The sequence below is a fragment of the Lampris incognitus genome, chromosome 13, assembly GCF_029633865.1.
Source record: "Lampris incognitus isolate fLamInc1 chromosome 13, fLamInc1.hap2, whole genome shotgun sequence".
Taxonomy (NCBI): domain Eukaryota; kingdom Metazoa; phylum Chordata; class Actinopteri; order Lampriformes; family Lampridae; genus Lampris; species Lampris incognitus.
The window spans coordinates 17607115-17624924 of NC_079223.1; the positions used below are offsets into that span (position 1 = coordinate 17607115).

A 17810-nucleotide genomic window follows, 5' to 3' on the forward strand; every position below is an offset into this window, starting at 1 on the left:
GGCTTTAACGCACACGTGTGTACACTTGTGTTACTCGCTTTGACACACACACACACACACACACACACACACACACACACACACACACACACACACACACACACGCACACACTCTGCATGATGTGATGGAGGCACCATGACATACACTGCTTCGACAATGCACCGCAATCTTCAATGCAGCTCTACATCAGACAAAGCCTCTCTCCTGCAGACCAGAGCAACCACCTACTACATAGGTAAAATGCAGCCCCCAGTACCAGACTCATACAAGACGAGTCTTCGCATTGCTTATGTGAAACCCTCCAGTCAGGTGTCTACCGGTGCAAAAAGAGAGCAAGGTATCGTGTCCATTGTGGGGCCTGTCGATGTAAGATGTGCTACCACTGCTACTGTCACTAGTCAAGCCTCTACTGCCCTCTCGCCTGTGTACACTTGGGCCTTTACTGATGAAGACGGAATGAAACGGCCTTGACTTTTTTCGAAAGAATTGTATAAGGAGACTTCAATCTACTGGCGTCTTGTATGTTCAGAGATGGAGAGTGAAAAGACATGAATCATCATAGGACGGGGTAGGATTGAAACAGTTCGGGGTCAAGGTGCGAACAGCCTCTATGATGGCCTTCAGTATAAACACTGCTGTTGCATTCTTTCAGTCTGTTTGATCTAGAGCCAATAAGCAAACCCCAACTCCCATTTTAATCCTAATTACAACCGAGTAGAATGGTTTAAACATGTTTTTTATTTTCATTTTGTTTGCAGACCTAATCGGTTTCTCTCCCCTGAGTATGCAGTACGGTCGCTTTAGCGTAAACGTCCCTGCAAAGGTATGCGTGCATGTGTGTTTGTCTGTGTGTGTGTGTGTTGGGGTATATCCATGCTTTCAACGCATCAGGACCTCCTGTTACCTCAAGATCTTTGATAGTACGTCACCTGACTGATTGGTGCCAAAAGTCCTGCAGGGTGTGTTGACTTGTACAAAAAAGACACCACACCTTATTTACGAGTGCATGATAGCATCTCGGAAACACTGAGGTCATAGCCACGATTGCCGTGTTTCACCACATAAAAGACATACAAACTGTGTAACCCTGGACATGTGACTCATGGTGCGTTTTCCCTTCGAGTGAGGCAATCCTTTCAGTTCCGCTTCTGCAGCTTTACCCAAAAGCATGGGGATGTTTTTTTTTGTTTTTCTAGAGTCTTTTGATCCCCTTTTGTTGGGGTATTGGGATTATATGGGAACTAATCGGTTTCCTGTGTGTGATGCTGCTTTCTGACTGAAGTCAAAGACCTCTATTCTCAAGTGCTCTACGGTACTCCCGTCTTACCCACACAAAGACATCGCTTGGCAGGCGGTCTAATCCGAAGCCATTTTAATGTCGTGGACTGAGGTGCTCGCGCCTCGTTAAGTGTGGACGGCTGCAGCGGGACTCAAACACTGGGCATCTTACAAGCGCTGACGCAGTGCTCTGCTGAGTCAGCCGCACAGGACTACGCCGTCTTTGGCACGCTTCCCCTTTTTTTTTTCCTGTCCTCCTCCTACGCTTTGCATCGTTTTTCTCCTCTCATTTCCTGCTCTCTGTTTCCTTTATCGTCCTCCTATTTCATCTCATATCCCCTCCTTTCTCCAGCAGAGCTTATCATCGCCTGAACGCACTTACCGGCCTCTTCCTCTCTGCTGAGATGGATAGACTTCTGAGTATGTTTAAAAAAATAAAAAATATCCAGCAACGTGTGTTTAAATTGCACCGGATCCTTGGATTGAACAAAGGATCCACAAAACCAGCGAAGAAGATCCATTAGTCTGTTTGCACAGCACACGGAACAGTACGATTATGCTGTCTGTGTATTATTAGCCTAACTACAGCTTAATAGACGTGAAGCTAGGCATGGGTTCACCTAGAGTCCACCTGTGAAACACGTAGTAAGTGAGCCAAGCATCCAGGATTGTTTATGTACGGCCATCGACCGCTCGTGCTTACGTATCGTGCCGTACGTATTTGCCTTTGACTATAACTCTGCTCTATATAGGCCTACTGTGTACCGGTACTTTTATTTCTATCGATGAAAACATGCATAAAGATGGACTTGATTGTACTCGTATAATCTGTATATTACTGTAAGTATATTGTGATTGTTGTTGTTTTTTATCAACTTTGTCAGAAAATAAGATTTAAAAAAAAACAGATTTATTTGGGGGGGGGGGATTTCCCCCCCTTTTTTTCCCTTCCCAATTGTACTTGGCCAATTACCCCCACTCTTCCAAGCTATCGTGGTCGCTGCTCCACCCCCTCTGCCGATCCGGGGAGGGCTGCAGACTACCACATGCCTCCTCTGATACATGTGGAGTCGCCGGCCGCTTCTTTTCACCTGGCACTGAGGTGTTTCGCCAGGGGGACGTAGGGCGTGGGAGGATCACGCTGTTCCCTCCCCAGTTGCCCCGACCGACCAGAGGAGGTGCTAGTGCAGCGACCAGGACACATACCCACATCAGGCTTCCCACCTGCAAACACGGCCAGTTGTGTCTGTAGGGACGCCGAACCAAGCCGGGGGTAACATGGGGTAGGCAACGGAATAGACCGCCATGCCACCCAGATGCCCAACAGAAAATACTTTTGATGAGCTTGGCAGAAGTGTGACTCCGAAATCTGACATTTGCCCTGTCAAGTCAAGAGGCCCGTGTTAAAATGCAAACAATATAAAACAATGTACAAGTCCATATAACTTCATATAAAGTAGTGGGTGGGGAGTTTATGCTTACCGTCGCTTATGAATATGTTTTATCTGCTGTTATTTCGAATAGTACAGCCTGATATCAGATATTATCATTTCTTAAGTTACCTTGAATCCTTACCCTCAGTCCATTTGCTTTCTGTGGATGATGATCTGAATCATCCTTTCGCACCTTGAGAGTAGTCTTATTCCCCTCAACAAGCTGTGCGTTTGAGTAAAGTGATGAAATTTCACATATCACTCATCAAAAATGTATTGGCATAATTTGTCTGATAGTTAAAGAAGATTTCATTATTTTTTTTTCTAAGTATGTGGCCCCCAATATATACTTTGTGGGGCATTGTATTGTGAAAGTCAGACTTATTTTTCCATATTTTTTTTACATTTTTGCGTCATCATAAATGCTGTCAATAATCTAATAATGTGTTATGGAACTCCTCAAACTATAAAGATTTATATATTTGCGGAAAGTGAGTTCATAGGGAAAATCTGTTGTATGTTGTGCCTGAGTATTTAAGCTAATTTTTCTTCTGCCAATGATGGTCTTTTTGTAAGTTAACTGTAAATATCATAATTACTACTGTATGCATGCCACTCACAAATGCATTTCAAAAAGTTTTACTATTCTAGCAATGTGATGTAAGTGGAATATAATAAAAAAATTTTGATATCTCACTGAACGCCTTTTTCCTACCATCTGCAGATATGATTTCCTAATACATATGCAGATATGCTTAAATTGTTCAATCCACAAACTCACAGCGATTACTGTATTGTCACAGATATTTTCCCTTAAACACAGCGTTTGAGTTAACACCCAGTAAAAAGCAACTAGATGGGGATATCCAGCTGAGGATGAAGAAATACACCTGCAACCTGTAATTGATGGGTTGAAAGCTGAGACAAATTAAGGCATGTTTTCTTTTTGTCAGCCTTTTCTCCTTCCCCTTCTAAACAGCTCTGTTTTTGGTGACAGGATTGTCTGCACTTTAAAACATCAACTGGTGGATTCATGCAGAAATTTTGTCCAAAATGTATACATAACAGTTTGCAATAAAACTCCAATGAAACGCTTCCGATGCAAAATGATGAGACCAATGATGAGGGTCCGTAGATCAAAATTAAGATATGGCCTTTCCTCTTTCAACTCAACTTTCATATCTGCTGTTTAGATGTGAATTCAAAGCCAACAGTTGCAGAATAGCCCAACATTAACATTACACAGTTATACACAAGGCCCCATGCACACAGCTTTACGTCCAGTAGCCATCACCTATCCAGAAGCAGCAGGTGAACTGGACCCAGACTGCCCCGTCACAAAACCTGCAAAACCCAGATGACCCGAGCGGTTTTCCTCTATCAGTGACCCATTACATCACTGAAACTAAACCACATCATCGGTAATACCAGGCAAGAGTCGACTCTGCAATTTGGAATTTATTTGTGGCTATGCAAATTTTTGCGTATAAAGTGTGCCATTGGGAAGCCTTTGAAAATCGGTGGAGCAGCGAGTGACCTCCATCTTTCCAGACAGGAGGCTCCGGCGGCAGCTGTGGATCACTGCCAGGCCTTCTGTGGCCTGTCTATGAAGCCTTATAGCCAAAAACAAATACAAAGACAAATACTCAAATGTACCTATTTGAGTGCAATACTGTACACAGAATCCTGAGTAGTTACCAAGGAACCACTAATGAATAAATCAGGAACGAACTGTTGGTTAACAAATACCTACGTCAACAAATTTGAATCAAAACGCTGAATCAAATACTATATAGGAGATAATGATACGTGACTAGAGAACAGACTTAGATAACGTGTTACACATTACGGCATGGTGGCTCAGTGGTTAACACTGCTACCTCACAGCAAGAAGGTCCTGGGTTCAAACCCCGGGCCTTCCCAGCTCCTTTCTGTGTGGAGTTTGCATGTTCTGCCCCTGTCTGCATGGGTTTCCTCCGGGTGCTGCGGGTTCCTCCCACCATGTTAGGGTTAATACTCATGTCTGTGCCCTTGAGCAAGGCAATGGAAAGAAGAACTGAAGCTGGTCCCCGGGCACTGCCACTGCAACACTGCTGCTACACAATAGGATGGGTTAAATGCACAGAACAAATTTATTGTAACCTCTACAATGACAAAATAAAGTGGCTTTCTTCTTCTTAATGAACCTGTATCCAACGATCAGTTATTGGATATCTGTAAATCTGCATAATGACCACTGACTTAATGACTCATTACACATTAACTCAGGTGCTAATTGGTATGTAGCTAATAACAAACAATTGCTTCCTTATTAACCCATATTAGTTCATATTTTTGTGTTCTCCTCAAGAAGTGTAACATATTGAGGGGTTACTAGGAATTATATTGAAGGGGCTCAAAAATAGCAAGTAATATGAAGGTAATAAAGAAGTAATGATTTTTTTTAAGTGGTTATATCCCATTAAGCACCCGAGTCAGAATTAATCGGGAATGATTCATTAAGTGGTCATTGTGCAGATTCACATATATCCAGGAACTAATCTGGGTTCATTAATATGGTATCTAACGGTCTGTTTTAAAATAAATCAGCATTATTCAACTACTACTTGACAATTATTTGTTAAAAAAAATCATTACTGGTCACTATCGTTCCCTGGTCTCTCAAGCCTCTCTCAGTCACAGTCCTTCTACACACTCAACATGTTGTTTGTGCATATTGGAAATTAACCAAACATATGCATATGCATAGGACAGTCTCTCTCTCTCTCTCTCTCTCTCTCTCACAAACACACATGCACACACGCATACCATTTTCTCTTATAACACCAGGCTGAAGGTTGAGTGTGCCTTCACTACAGTGAATTAATCACCTTCAACCTCTGATTACACAAAACTAAAAGGATTTGCAAGAGGCTACAGCAAATCATGGAGGCATTTTGGCTAGGTTTGCAGAAGCATACATCAGACTTCATTTACAGCAAGTGAACATTTATTCGAAATGTCTTGTTTGAACATCACCAACCCACCCAGAGAATCTGGAAGAACACCAAGGATTCAGCGCATGCGTGCTTTAAGGACTGTCTGTGCAGGTGTGCATGTGTGCATCTACATATGTGTGGTTATATACACAAGTGGGTTGATATGTGTCCTTAAAGGCAAATCAGTATGTGCAGATGTGTCACGTAGTGCTCAGTGTGTGCGACTGCATTCATGTGTGGGTGTATGTGTGCACATCTACTGAATGTCTGTCTGTGTAAGCCTTCTTGTCTGTTTTTATGAGGAGAAAGTGCTTGCTGGTAGGCAGGTGATACGGGATTGAAGTCAGCAGCATGATTACTCCTGTCACAGTGACTATTAACAAGGGCCGTTGGGTTCGCCCTCGCCCCCAGAAGACGGCGCGCTCTCCTGAAGACATGATCCTGTAATACCACTCAATCACTGTGGAGGACTAATCAACCATACTAAAGTTTTAATAGTCTCATATTTCACTGACCAAACATCTGCCCTGACAAGAAAGGACCTTTTTTTTTTTTTAGATGAAAACAGAGCTGTATATAATGGGAGACAGGTTCTGAATTGTAAGTAAGTTTTTAAAAAAGACAAAAAACTAGGTGGCTGTGCTAGTGTATTCCCTGAATAAGCATACACTGTCAGGGAGAAACAAGGTCTAACTAATCAGGAATCAGAAACACTTTATTTGTCTTTTCATTTCATGCACTTGCGCACATGAAATGAAACAAAACATCGTTTCCCCCAGCCCACAGCAGTGCAACACAAAGGAGAAAAAAACACACAAAGCTAAACACTACAAGAACTACAAGAACACATATACCCAAACTAACACATATATCCAAACTAAACAACAGAAAATCAATGTCCAGGAGAACGAACGCCAGCCAGGATGACTGTCGGAACTGCCGGTCTGCATGGGCTAGCAGTTAGCTTAGCCTGTCCTGCTTCCACGTCCTGTCAGACCACCCTTGCTGTTTACTCTTCGGGCGCAGCTCTGGGCAGGACCATGGTCCTTGGGCCCACCGGACCCAGCAAACCAAACTCCCCCAGCCAATCCAGCACTAGCTCTCCCAGCCAGACACCTTCAGCACACCTTCCCGCACTCCACACGACGACACCAAAAACACCACAGTCAACACCAGAGGCCATAGCCAGACCGCCCTCGGTGTTATCGGATCTGCCAGTCTGCATGGGCTAGCAGTTAGCTTAGCCTGCCCCGCTTTCACATCCTGTCAGACTACCCTCGGTGCTACCTCTTTGCGCACAGCTCCAGGCAGAGCCGTTGTCCCTGGGCCCACAGCACGCCACAGATCAAGCTCTTATGAGGTTTTGTTAGGCCATATATCAAGAAAGCTTGCACTTACACTACTTTTTCCTCACACATGCACATAAAAAGCTCACATGCATACCACTTTTACTTGCACATACAATACTTTTTCTCACACATATACATAAAAAGCTCACACATACACTACTTTTACCTAGCACATAAACTACATTTTCTCACACATAACAAAAATGTTCATGCATACACTACTTTTACCTTGCACATGCACATAAAAAGCTTGCACATACACTACTTCTCTCTCAAGCTTTTAATGTGACATGTGAATGAAGAAAGTTGTGTTGTGTATATGCGAGATAAAAAGTAGTGTGTGTGTAAGCTTTTTATGTGCATGTGCGCGCAAAAGCAGTGTATGTGCAAGCTTTCTTGATGGCTTAAACGGCACCTTGTGGATGAGGTCGCCGCAAACGAGAATTCACGCCGCCATCTGCCCACACCGGAAGAAAGAGTAGACCACATGTTAGATGAGTTGCCACTGTGCTTAAAAACAATTTCCCTTGAGCCATTTAGACAAAATGATGGCTCAGAGGCCATTCCACTTTACATGGAAGTATTTTGGAGCGACAGTGTTGGGAGGGTTACTTTTAAAATGTATTCCGCTACAGATTACAGAATACATGTCATGAAATGTAATTTGTAACGTATTCCGTTAGGTTACTCAATGTGAGTAACGTATTCTAAATACTTGGGATTACCTTATTATTTTCTTGCATTTTGTGTAACAGTATATGTAGCATTCACACAATACTGCTTACTTGAGTAGACTATTCTGTTTCTTCTATTGTATCAACTGGCTGAATGCATTTGAGTCACCTTAAATATATATTAACAAAGGCTAGAGAAGCATGTAAACACAAAAGATCCATGATTTTTTTTAATAGTAAAAAAAAGAAAAAGAAAGGAGAACTTTTCCATGTCCTTTTCTTTATTTCCATAGCTGTTAGAATGAAAAACCTTAGACAAAGATGAAACCATAGCATACTGTTTTACCGAATTTACTGTTGAACTAACATTTAGGTGTCACTCTCACTGCCTTTTGTGTCGCAATCCTCTTAAAATAAGAATGGCGCCAAAGAAAAAAAAGTAAGTAATCCATTAATTGCAAGAATGTAACTGTATTCTGAATACCATAAGTTTAAATTGTAACTGTATTTGAATACAGTTACTCATATTTTGTACTCTAAATACGTAACGCTGTTACATGTATTCTGTTACTCCCCAACACTGTGATGCCATGCTTTAAACTCCAAAAGAATATCAAATAGGTTGCAGATGTACAGTGTACAGGTAAACACTTTTTAACCTGAAATGCACAGTGTTCCAGGTAGTATACCATGACATCACGCCCCTCCAAATGCAATCAAGTACTAGAGGAATGCTGTTAAATGAAAACAAATGAGAGTTATTCTTGTGGCGCATTACCTTACCATTCATGACCAAGTAAAAGCCGGTTAACACATGTGGGTAATTATCATCGGTGAATTCTTAAATGAGAGTGGTAAAGAAAAACACGCGTTGCAAAATAGCTGCTCCAGTCTAGAGGCTGAGGGAGCCGTTCACCTGTTACGAGGACTGCAAGCTATTCCCATCTCACAAAACCACTTTGCCTAGATTATATCTCCAGCGCCAATCACAGCGGGCTCTTGAGCAATGGAGGCAGGTGATGGACTGAGAAATCAATGACTTTTTAACATTATATAGAATAAATTGTTTGTGAAATCCCTCCAGAAAAGAGAGAGAGAGAGAGAGAGAGAGAGAGCGAGAGAGAGAGAGAGAGAGAGAGAGAGAGAGAGAGAGAGATTGATTGATTGATTGATTCTGTCAGAGCCACATCAAATTCCTTTTAAGTCCTTCAGGGTTTGATCGCCCAGAAGCTGCCCTGCATCACGATGCAGTGCTGCCCAAGGCTATTTTCGTAATTAATTGCTTGCCAACTGTCCTTATCTAACTGGGGAGGTGCTGCATTTTGCTGGTGTGGTACAGAGTAAAGAGTGGAAGAGTGAAACTGCTTATCCGACAGAAAGAACCTGAGGTGCACAGAGAGGCAAATTAATGTATAATTGCAGGGAATTCTTCCAAACAGGCAGACTGGAGGTCATCAAGCCAGACAAACAAACCAAGCAGACAGCTAAGGCACGGCTCTCTCAGTCAACAGAGCTCCACTTCTTACAGACCTTTCGTATTGAATAATTTTATGCTGACAGCCAGTCAGTCAGTTTATAAACCAACCAATGAGCCAATCAGTCAGGCAGTTTGTCATTCAGCCTTCTCGGTTGCTGTAATAGAGCTGCCTCATTAAGTTTGTTCTCCATCCGATTTTGATTCCCAGTGGGGTGGAATGACTGTATATCAAAAATGCATTTGCATAAATCACGAGAAATATTGCTGATTAAATTGCCGAGGCTATTATCCAGGAAGACCATGTGATTCAGCAGAAATCCAGCCAGGCTATATTCACAACTGCCTCATTGCATTACACTACCCGTTTGCTTGTGTTTTGTCACATTGCACCCATTTTAGGGCACTAATAGACATCCTACCACAGTCTGATTACCATTCCTCTGTGCGTATTATTTTCCCATTGGTGTTGCATTGCATAAGTAAAGTGAAAGGGATATATACACCCCCCCTCTCTCTGTTGAACAAAGGCAACCTTATACACTTGAAGGAACAAACATGCTAATCTGAATCAGAGTTAGAATCAGAATCAACTTTATTGGCCAAGTGTGCTTATGCATAAAAGGAATTTCACTCCGGTTTAAAGAAACTTCTAGTACTTGCATATATCACTCACACACACAAAAAAATTTAAAAAAATAAATAAATTGAATTATAAATAAAATTTGGAGGCAAGCATGTATTCACATCAAGGTATGTCACAACAATACAGAGTTTTTTATGGCTGAATAATTTATAGCTTATTATGCTTATATATTATATTATGTTGCTTATACATTATATTATATACTGATATTATAACTTTATAACCTAATTACATACTAATATACTAAAAACATGTACTATATATTTTTTCCTTATACTTTATAATAATGGGCGGCACGGTGGCACAGTGATTAGCACAGTCGCCTCACAGTAAGTAGGTCCTGGGTTCCAGCCCCAGGTCATTCTTTGTGTGGAGTCTGTATGTTCTCCCCATGTCTACGTGGATTTCCTTCAGGTGCTCTGGTTTCCTCCCACAGTCCAAAGACATGTAGGTCGGGTGAATCGGCCTTATTAAATTGTCCCTAGGTTTGAATGTGTGTGTGTGTGGGTGTGGGTGTGGAGGTGTGTGTGTGGGGGGGGCGTGGTCCTGTAATGGACTGGCGGCCTGTACAGGGTGTCTCCCTGCCTGCCGCCCAATGACTGCTGGGATAGGCTCCAGCATCTCCGCAACCCTGAGAGCAGGATAAGTGGTTTGGATAATGGATGGACGGATATTATATAATAATATACTATATTATATACTTATGTTATAATTATAATAACAACAATAATTTGTAACCAGTATACAGCCGTTGTATTTGTATTTACAATTGTATATCTATATTGCAAATCTGATTTAAAAAGAGGTAATGCACATCGCAGGTATGTAGGTGAGACATCTTGACTAGAGAGGGCTATTTGCAGTGTCATATTTACATAATAAATGTCCACTATTGCACCATGCTGTTAAGTGTTCATGAGAGAGATGGCCTGTAGGGGGGTGGAACAAAACTTTTGTGTCCTGGGTGTGTGTGTGTGTAGGGGGGGGGGGTCTGTGCTGATTCTGCCTGCCTGTTTCCAGGCTCTAGGGGTTCACAAGTCCTGCAGGGTGGGCAGGAGGGCGCCAATGATTTTTTTTCTGCTGCCCTTACTGTTTGCTGCAGTATGTTCCTATCCTGTTTTGTTGCTGCTCCAAACCAGACTGTGATGGATGTGCACAGGACAGATTCAATGACTGCGGTGTAGAACTGGCTCAACAGCTCCTGTGGCAGACCAAATTTCCTCAATTTTTGCAGAAAGACCATCCTCTTTTCAGGCCTTTCTGAGGATAGAGTTGATGTTGGTCTCCCATTTCAGGTCTTTGGAAATGATAGTTTCCAGAAACTTGAAGGTCTCCCTGGTTGACACAGAGCTGTTGGATATTGTGAGGGGGAGCAGTGCTGAGGGGTGTCGGGAACAGTGCTGAGGGGTGTCTCCTAAAGTTCACTGTCATCTCCACAGTCCTGAGCATGTTCAGCTCCAAGTTGTTCTGAGTGCACCAGAGCACCAGCGGCTCAACCCCCCACCAATATGCAGACTTGTTGCCATCCTGGATGAGTCCAATGACTGTTAGGTCATCCGACAAAATTCAGGAGTTTAATAGCTGGGTCCTTGGAGGTTCAGTCATTGGTGTAGAGGGAGAAGAGCAGTGGGGAAAGAACCCATCCCTGGGGAGCACCAGTGCTGACTGTCTGTATACCAGAACTGACTTCTCACAGCCTCACCTGCCATTTCCTGCCTGTCAGGAAGCTGGTGATACACTGACAGATGCCAGGGGATACAGTGAGCTAGGAGAGTTTGGAGGAGAGGATATCTGGAATGATAGTGTTGAATGCCAAGCTGAAGTCCACAAACAGGATCCTTGCATATATCACTGGGCAGTCAAGGATCTAGTGTGGTCCCATGTTGACTGCATCATTCACTCAACAGTTTGCCCGGTAGGCAAACTGAAGGGGGTGCAGCAGGTATCCTGCGATGTTCTTCAGATGGGTCAATACCAGTCGTTTGAAGCACTTCATAACCACAGACGTCAGAGCGACAGGCCTACAGTCATTCAGTCCTGTGATAGGGGACTGGAATAATGGTGGCATGTTTGAAGCAGGAGGGGACTTCACACAGCTCTAGGGATCTGTTGAAGAAGATCCCTGTGTGAAGATTGGATGGAGCCAGTTGGTCAGTACAGGCTTTAAGACAGGATGGGGAGACACCGTCTGGACCCAGTGTTTTCTTGGTTTTCTGTCTCTGGAAAAGCCAACTCACATCCTCTACACATATCTTGAGTGTGGCCTACATATCGGGGGAAGTAGGGAGGTTACCAGAGGTGTGACGGGGGCTGTTGTTGTTGGGCTGGCGTGGGTGAGCAGTGTGAATTTGTCCCTCTAAAACCTGAAGTAGAAGACATTCAGGTTGTCAGCGAGGTCTATGTTTGCCTCAACATGGGGGGACGGTCTTCTGTAGTTTATTTTGTTTTGCAGGCCCCTCCACACTGACACAGGGTCGTTGGTTGAAAACCTGTTTTTCAGCTGTTCAGTCTAGCTTCTTTTAGCCACTCTGATCTCCTTTGTCAGTGCGTTTCTGGCCTGCTTGTATAGGGCTCTATTCCCACGACTGTAAGCATCCTGCTTGGCCTACCAAAATTGTCTTAGTTTGGCTGTGAACTTATTAATGTATATGCAGAAGGTCTTGGTAGGCAAACACATCTTCACAAAAGCTGATATAAGATGTCACAGTGTCAGTTAGTTCATCCAGGTTGCCAGTTGCAGCTTCAGAAACACTCCATTTGGTGCAGTCCAAACAGTCTTGCAGTTCCTGCTTTGCTTCGCTGGCCCATTTCATCACTGACCACAGGTTTTAACCACAGGCTTAATGTACCTGTCAATAAAGGTGGGCTGACTGTGTCTGTACTGACCTTAAAAAAACTTTCATCCTGCCCATTCAGAGAGAGCATATTTGAGGGCAAGAATGATTGGAGAATTTGAAATGAAATGATGGAGATTATTATATTCCTCCTAAGACACCACTGTCTAGCAACCATCACAGGCAACCATGGTCATGTTTGTGCAGATATATGTGCATGAGTACACACACATATGCATGCATGCACCCACACATTCACACATATTTTCCCATTTACTGATATTAGTGACCATATATATTTGTGCATGCAGACACATGCAGGTATACATTCACACACATTTTCATTGTAAAGAAGGCTGAGGGAGCCTTTGCTATAGTAAAACTGACTAAATTCAGGATCTTAACGAATCGAACTTAGTATTGTGACGTTACAGTACAACCAAGACTCAGTCTTTTTACTCAGTCAGTGTTATGTTGGCAGACTGGCTATTGATTGAAACTTACTTTAAAACTGTTCGGTAATATTCAACAATTATACCTAAACACATCTGAAGAAGGCGAGTCTCCCCCCACCCATCCTCATCACATTCTACAGAGGCACCATAGAGAGCATTCTGACCAGCTGTATCACTGTCTGGCATGGGAACTTCAAGGCCTCTGACCGAAAATCCCTACAGCAGATAGTGAAGACAACTGGAAAGATCATAGGAACTGCTCTCCCATCCATCCAGGCCATCTATGATGCACAGTAGTGCACCTGGAAGGCTCTCAGTTTTGTTAAGGACTCCACCCACCTTTCCCACATCCACTTCACCCTCCTACCCTCTGGCAGGAGGTACCAGAGCATCTGTGCTGCCTCCACCAGACTATGCAACAGTTTCATTCCTCAGGCTGTGAAGTTCCTCAACAGTCTGAACACTTATTTGTTTTTTTGTTTTTTTTAATATATTTTGGATATGTGTGTTCTTGTAGTTTGGGTATGTGCTTTTGTCTTTGTTTTGCACTGCTGTGGGCTGAGGGAAATGATATTTAATTAAATGACAAATAAATGTTCCTTATTCCTGATCCTGATCTTGCAAACTAATTTCGTCAGCACTGAATGATTTGCTGAAATTGCTCTTCAAACAGTATTTTTCCTTTATTTTTGTTGACAAAAATCAATGATTTGGACATGGGAAGAATTAAAGCATGTTTTTGTAGATTGCCTAGATTATTAGGCTAGTGACTATTGAATGCGATTGTTGAAAGTCTGAGAAGGAACAGCAGAAGCGTAGTCCATTTGCCAAAATGGGCTATACTGTGTTTGTCTGTGTCTGTCTTGCACTGTTTGGTGAAGCCACAGGCCTCATTTCATTTTTAACATGTGCCTGCACATTGTTTTTAATGACAATAAACTGAATTGAATTGAATTGAAAAAAAAATTACTGTTTCCTGTATTGGGTACTTGATAAGCATAAATTATATTCTAATTAGTTTTCATTTATATGGCACTTTTCAAAACTTTTTTAAAAGTGCTTAACATTTTGCTGTACTGTTTGATGTGAACCCAGTTATCCTATTTTGAATGATTCAGCGCTGCGCTCAGACATGATCTGTTTGATGGAGTTTTATGCGTTCAAGTTTTCGGGTTCATTTTCATGTGGGCTTTTCTGCTTAGCTTTACCTACGATCAGAGAATTACCATGTTTAACTATTGTTTTGTAGTATCGCTGGACACAGCAGTACGAGTCACCCAAGTACATTTGGCAGGTAGGCCTATGGTTTAAGTCGCCTACGTACCATTCAGCACGTACCAGTGGTCAGCACTGTTGCCTTTCAGCAAGAAGGTCTTGGATTCAAACCCAAGGCCGTCCCAGGTCCTTTCTGTGTGGAGTTTGCATGTTCCCCCCCGTGTCTCTGTGGGTTTCCTTTGGGTACTCCGGTTTCCTCCCACCATCAAAAAAGACATGCATGTTCGGGTTAATACTCCTGTCTGTGCCCCTGACCAAGGCAACAGGAAGAAATAACAGGAGTTGGTCCCCGGATGCTGCACGGCGGCTGCCCACTGCTCCTAGCTACACAGCTAGGATGGGTTAAATACATAGTAAATTTCACTTGTATGTATAACATGACTAATAATGAGTATTCTGTTCTAAACTTCAATTTATATCACTTTCACAAATGTTTTTTCCCTCATTTTGCTCACCATTACATTTCATTACTTGAAATGCTGCTCCTTGCCAATATATATGAAAGCACCTGGATGTACACGCACAAACACATGTATAACATCACAATCTGCTGGACATTTCACCCTCTCTCTCTCTATCTTGGTAAAGACTCAACCCTTTGCTCAAAAACCAGAGTAATTTGTTCACATTGTGGAAGGGAGTAAACAGATTCAGGGCACACACAAATTTCGGGGCAGTTTGATCAAAGGAAATGCATTTACCCCTCTTTGATAACGATGGGAATAAAATCCCTGCTGCTGTATCACACACGTATCTGATTATTCATGATTTATTATAGATGTGTCTAAAGAACTCTGGGTCCAGACTATAAGGTGGAATTACCTGCCAACCTCAATCAAAGCCATAGAATTTCATCCTTCCTTCAAGAAACACCTATAAACTTTCCCTTTACAGGCCTACCTTAACCCTTGAATGATCTCCAAGAACAACTCTTAAATAAATCTGTGGTGTTGCCCATCTAATATGAATCATTTGCTTACAGTTCCCTTCTCCAACCTGCCCTTGACATGATATGCACTGTTGTTTATGACATGTCTGTGACTGTAATATGTGCCATTATCCAGTTACTCTGTAATTTGGATCTCCTATCCCTCCTATTGATGATCTAAGGCGCACTTCCACAAAATGCACTTGACTTGATATGTGCTTTTGACTTTGACGTAACTACTATTTAGTGCTATCTTTACTCAACTCTTTCACCTAGTGACAATATTTGCGGATATTATTAGCTGAGTCTGTGCATTAAACGATTCACTCGCTGAATTTCATTTAACTAAATAAAGACAAAAAACTGTGATAATTGTCTTTGGTGCCAAAGAAGAAAGGTTGAAAGTCAATGCTAATGTAGACTCCCTGTCACTGGAGATTATTAAAAAACCACGCTGCAAAAATGCCATGTCAAAAATGAGACTGTTCAACACACTTCAAGTAAGAAAATCCCCAAAATAAGCAAAATAATCTGCTAGTGTAGTAAGATATTTCTACCAGGTGAGATATCTTGAAAAAAGGTAAAATCATTTAAAAAAAAGTATGGCATCATACCCCCCTGCAATGACTGGACATGGACCTCTAACCCCGTCAGTGCTTTACAAAGAGCCCATGAGGAGGGCTAAAAAATTATGACAAACATGTCCTGAATCCTTAACATTTTCCTAGACATGATCTTGATGAACATAATGTTGATTATTTTATCACAGATTCACAATGATACGTCTCTGGTGGTTTAAAAGATAGTTATTCTAATATTTTATTACTGATTATAATAATGTATAAATATTCTAAATGTAATTTTAAGCATTATAAGTTATAAGTGTTTAGCGGTTTGTGTCCAAGAAACGAGAGAGTGCTCTGAAAATAATTTAGATTATCCGGCATCGCTGACTTTAATACTCATCGTGTGTGGAAAATGAGTTCGGAAACAGAGCTAACTGGAAAAAAAATACTTTGGAGACTTGTTTCCCCCGACCGATATTTTAGGTGGCACTTCCGGGGTTTCTCCGTTGTTCGCCGTGCGAACGAAGCTAACCAAAGTTTTTACGTTTTAAAACTTGCTTCAACCCTCAACACACCGTATCAAGTAAGGATTATTTATTATGTTGAAAAACCAAATGGTTGTTGGGACAGGCATTTTATAAACGCAAATTTACACCAGAGAAGCTATTAAAGCGAAAATGTACTTGGCTTTTTAGCAGCTAATATTACCGTCAAGCTAACCCTTTGCGAGCTATAACCTGACATGGTGTTGGCTCAGCGATGTCACAATGAAACGGAAGAACGTATGTTTTAGTTGTTTTGCGTAGGTAACGCTGGTTAGTTTTGCTGATGAGATTGCTTTAAATCCCGGCGATAAGCGACCACGCTCAACTATCTAAGCCACGTTACTAGCTTATTTGTGCAGCGATTCATCCACAAAGTTCGGACGGAATAACATGGGTCTGTTCCATAACGCTATTTATTTTCTCTTTCTTCAGCGATAATGACGGACCGATACAACATCCACAGTCAACTGGAGCATCTCCAGTCCAAGTACATCGGGACGGGTCATGCGGACACTAGCAAGTGGGAATGGCTGGTCAACCAGCACAGAGACTCGTACTGCTCCTACATGGGACATTTCGATCTGCTTAACTACTTCTCCATTGCCGAGAACGAGAGCAAAGCGCGCGTCCGCTTCAACCTGATGGAGAAGATGCTGCAGCCATGCGGGCCTCCTGCAGACAAACCCGACGATGCTTAAGATGTTATAGGGATGTGGGCTTCTTTCAGCCCGTTTTCAGGATTCCAAGATTTGTTGGGACATATTTTTTATACATGTTTGGACATTTGTCATGCTCCTGATCACCTCTAATAATGCATCATTTTTGATTGCTCTGATTATGTTCCTTGCTACTACATTCTAATACAAATCAGACCAATGTTGTACTTCGGTAATATGACAAAAACAATCAACCCAGCAAACAATAGATAATGGGCGTGCACCAATGTGGACATGGAGGGAACCGACAGTTTAAACAGCCTTGGTCAAGACCATAACGTGCGTAAAGTCTACATTGGAAGAAGACGAAATGCTTTTCTGTCTGAAGTAATTTGTCTAGTTGCTTGTGGGTGTCTTTTTTCAGTCAACCTTACACTGTGATAAAAACTGGTGGGGCAATCATTCTTATTTTCACCATTGAGTTCTCACTAAAGTTAAAATTAATGGATGCCACAATTTCCTGGTCACATCCATGATTGTGTTTATGTAATATTTTGATTTCTGCTAGTTTTAGGGTACTGTTGAAATAGCAGATGGGTAAACTCTCAGTTGTGTATGATCACGATTTTTTTTCTTCCTTTTGCTCCAAATGTTCTTTGATCTTGGCCGAAATACTTAAAATGTCCATGATTTCATAAAGACTGCTATATAGTGATAA

The 17810-nt window shown here is 42.1% G+C and overlaps 1 protein-coding gene across 1 annotated transcript; it reads left to right on the forward strand.

Annotated features, from left to right (window-relative positions):
* The first annotated feature begins 16376 nt into the window (after window positions 1-16376).
* Window positions 16377-17810, forward strand: sf3b5 (splicing factor 3b, subunit 5). The gene is made up of 2 exons (XM_056292122.1): window positions 16377-16474; window positions 16869-17810. The coding sequence occupies exon 2, from the start codon at window positions 16874-16876 to the stop codon at window positions 17132-17134; it is 261 nt and encodes an 86-aa protein (XP_056148097.1). The 5' UTR covers window positions 16377-16474; window positions 16869-16873; the 3' UTR covers window positions 17135-17810.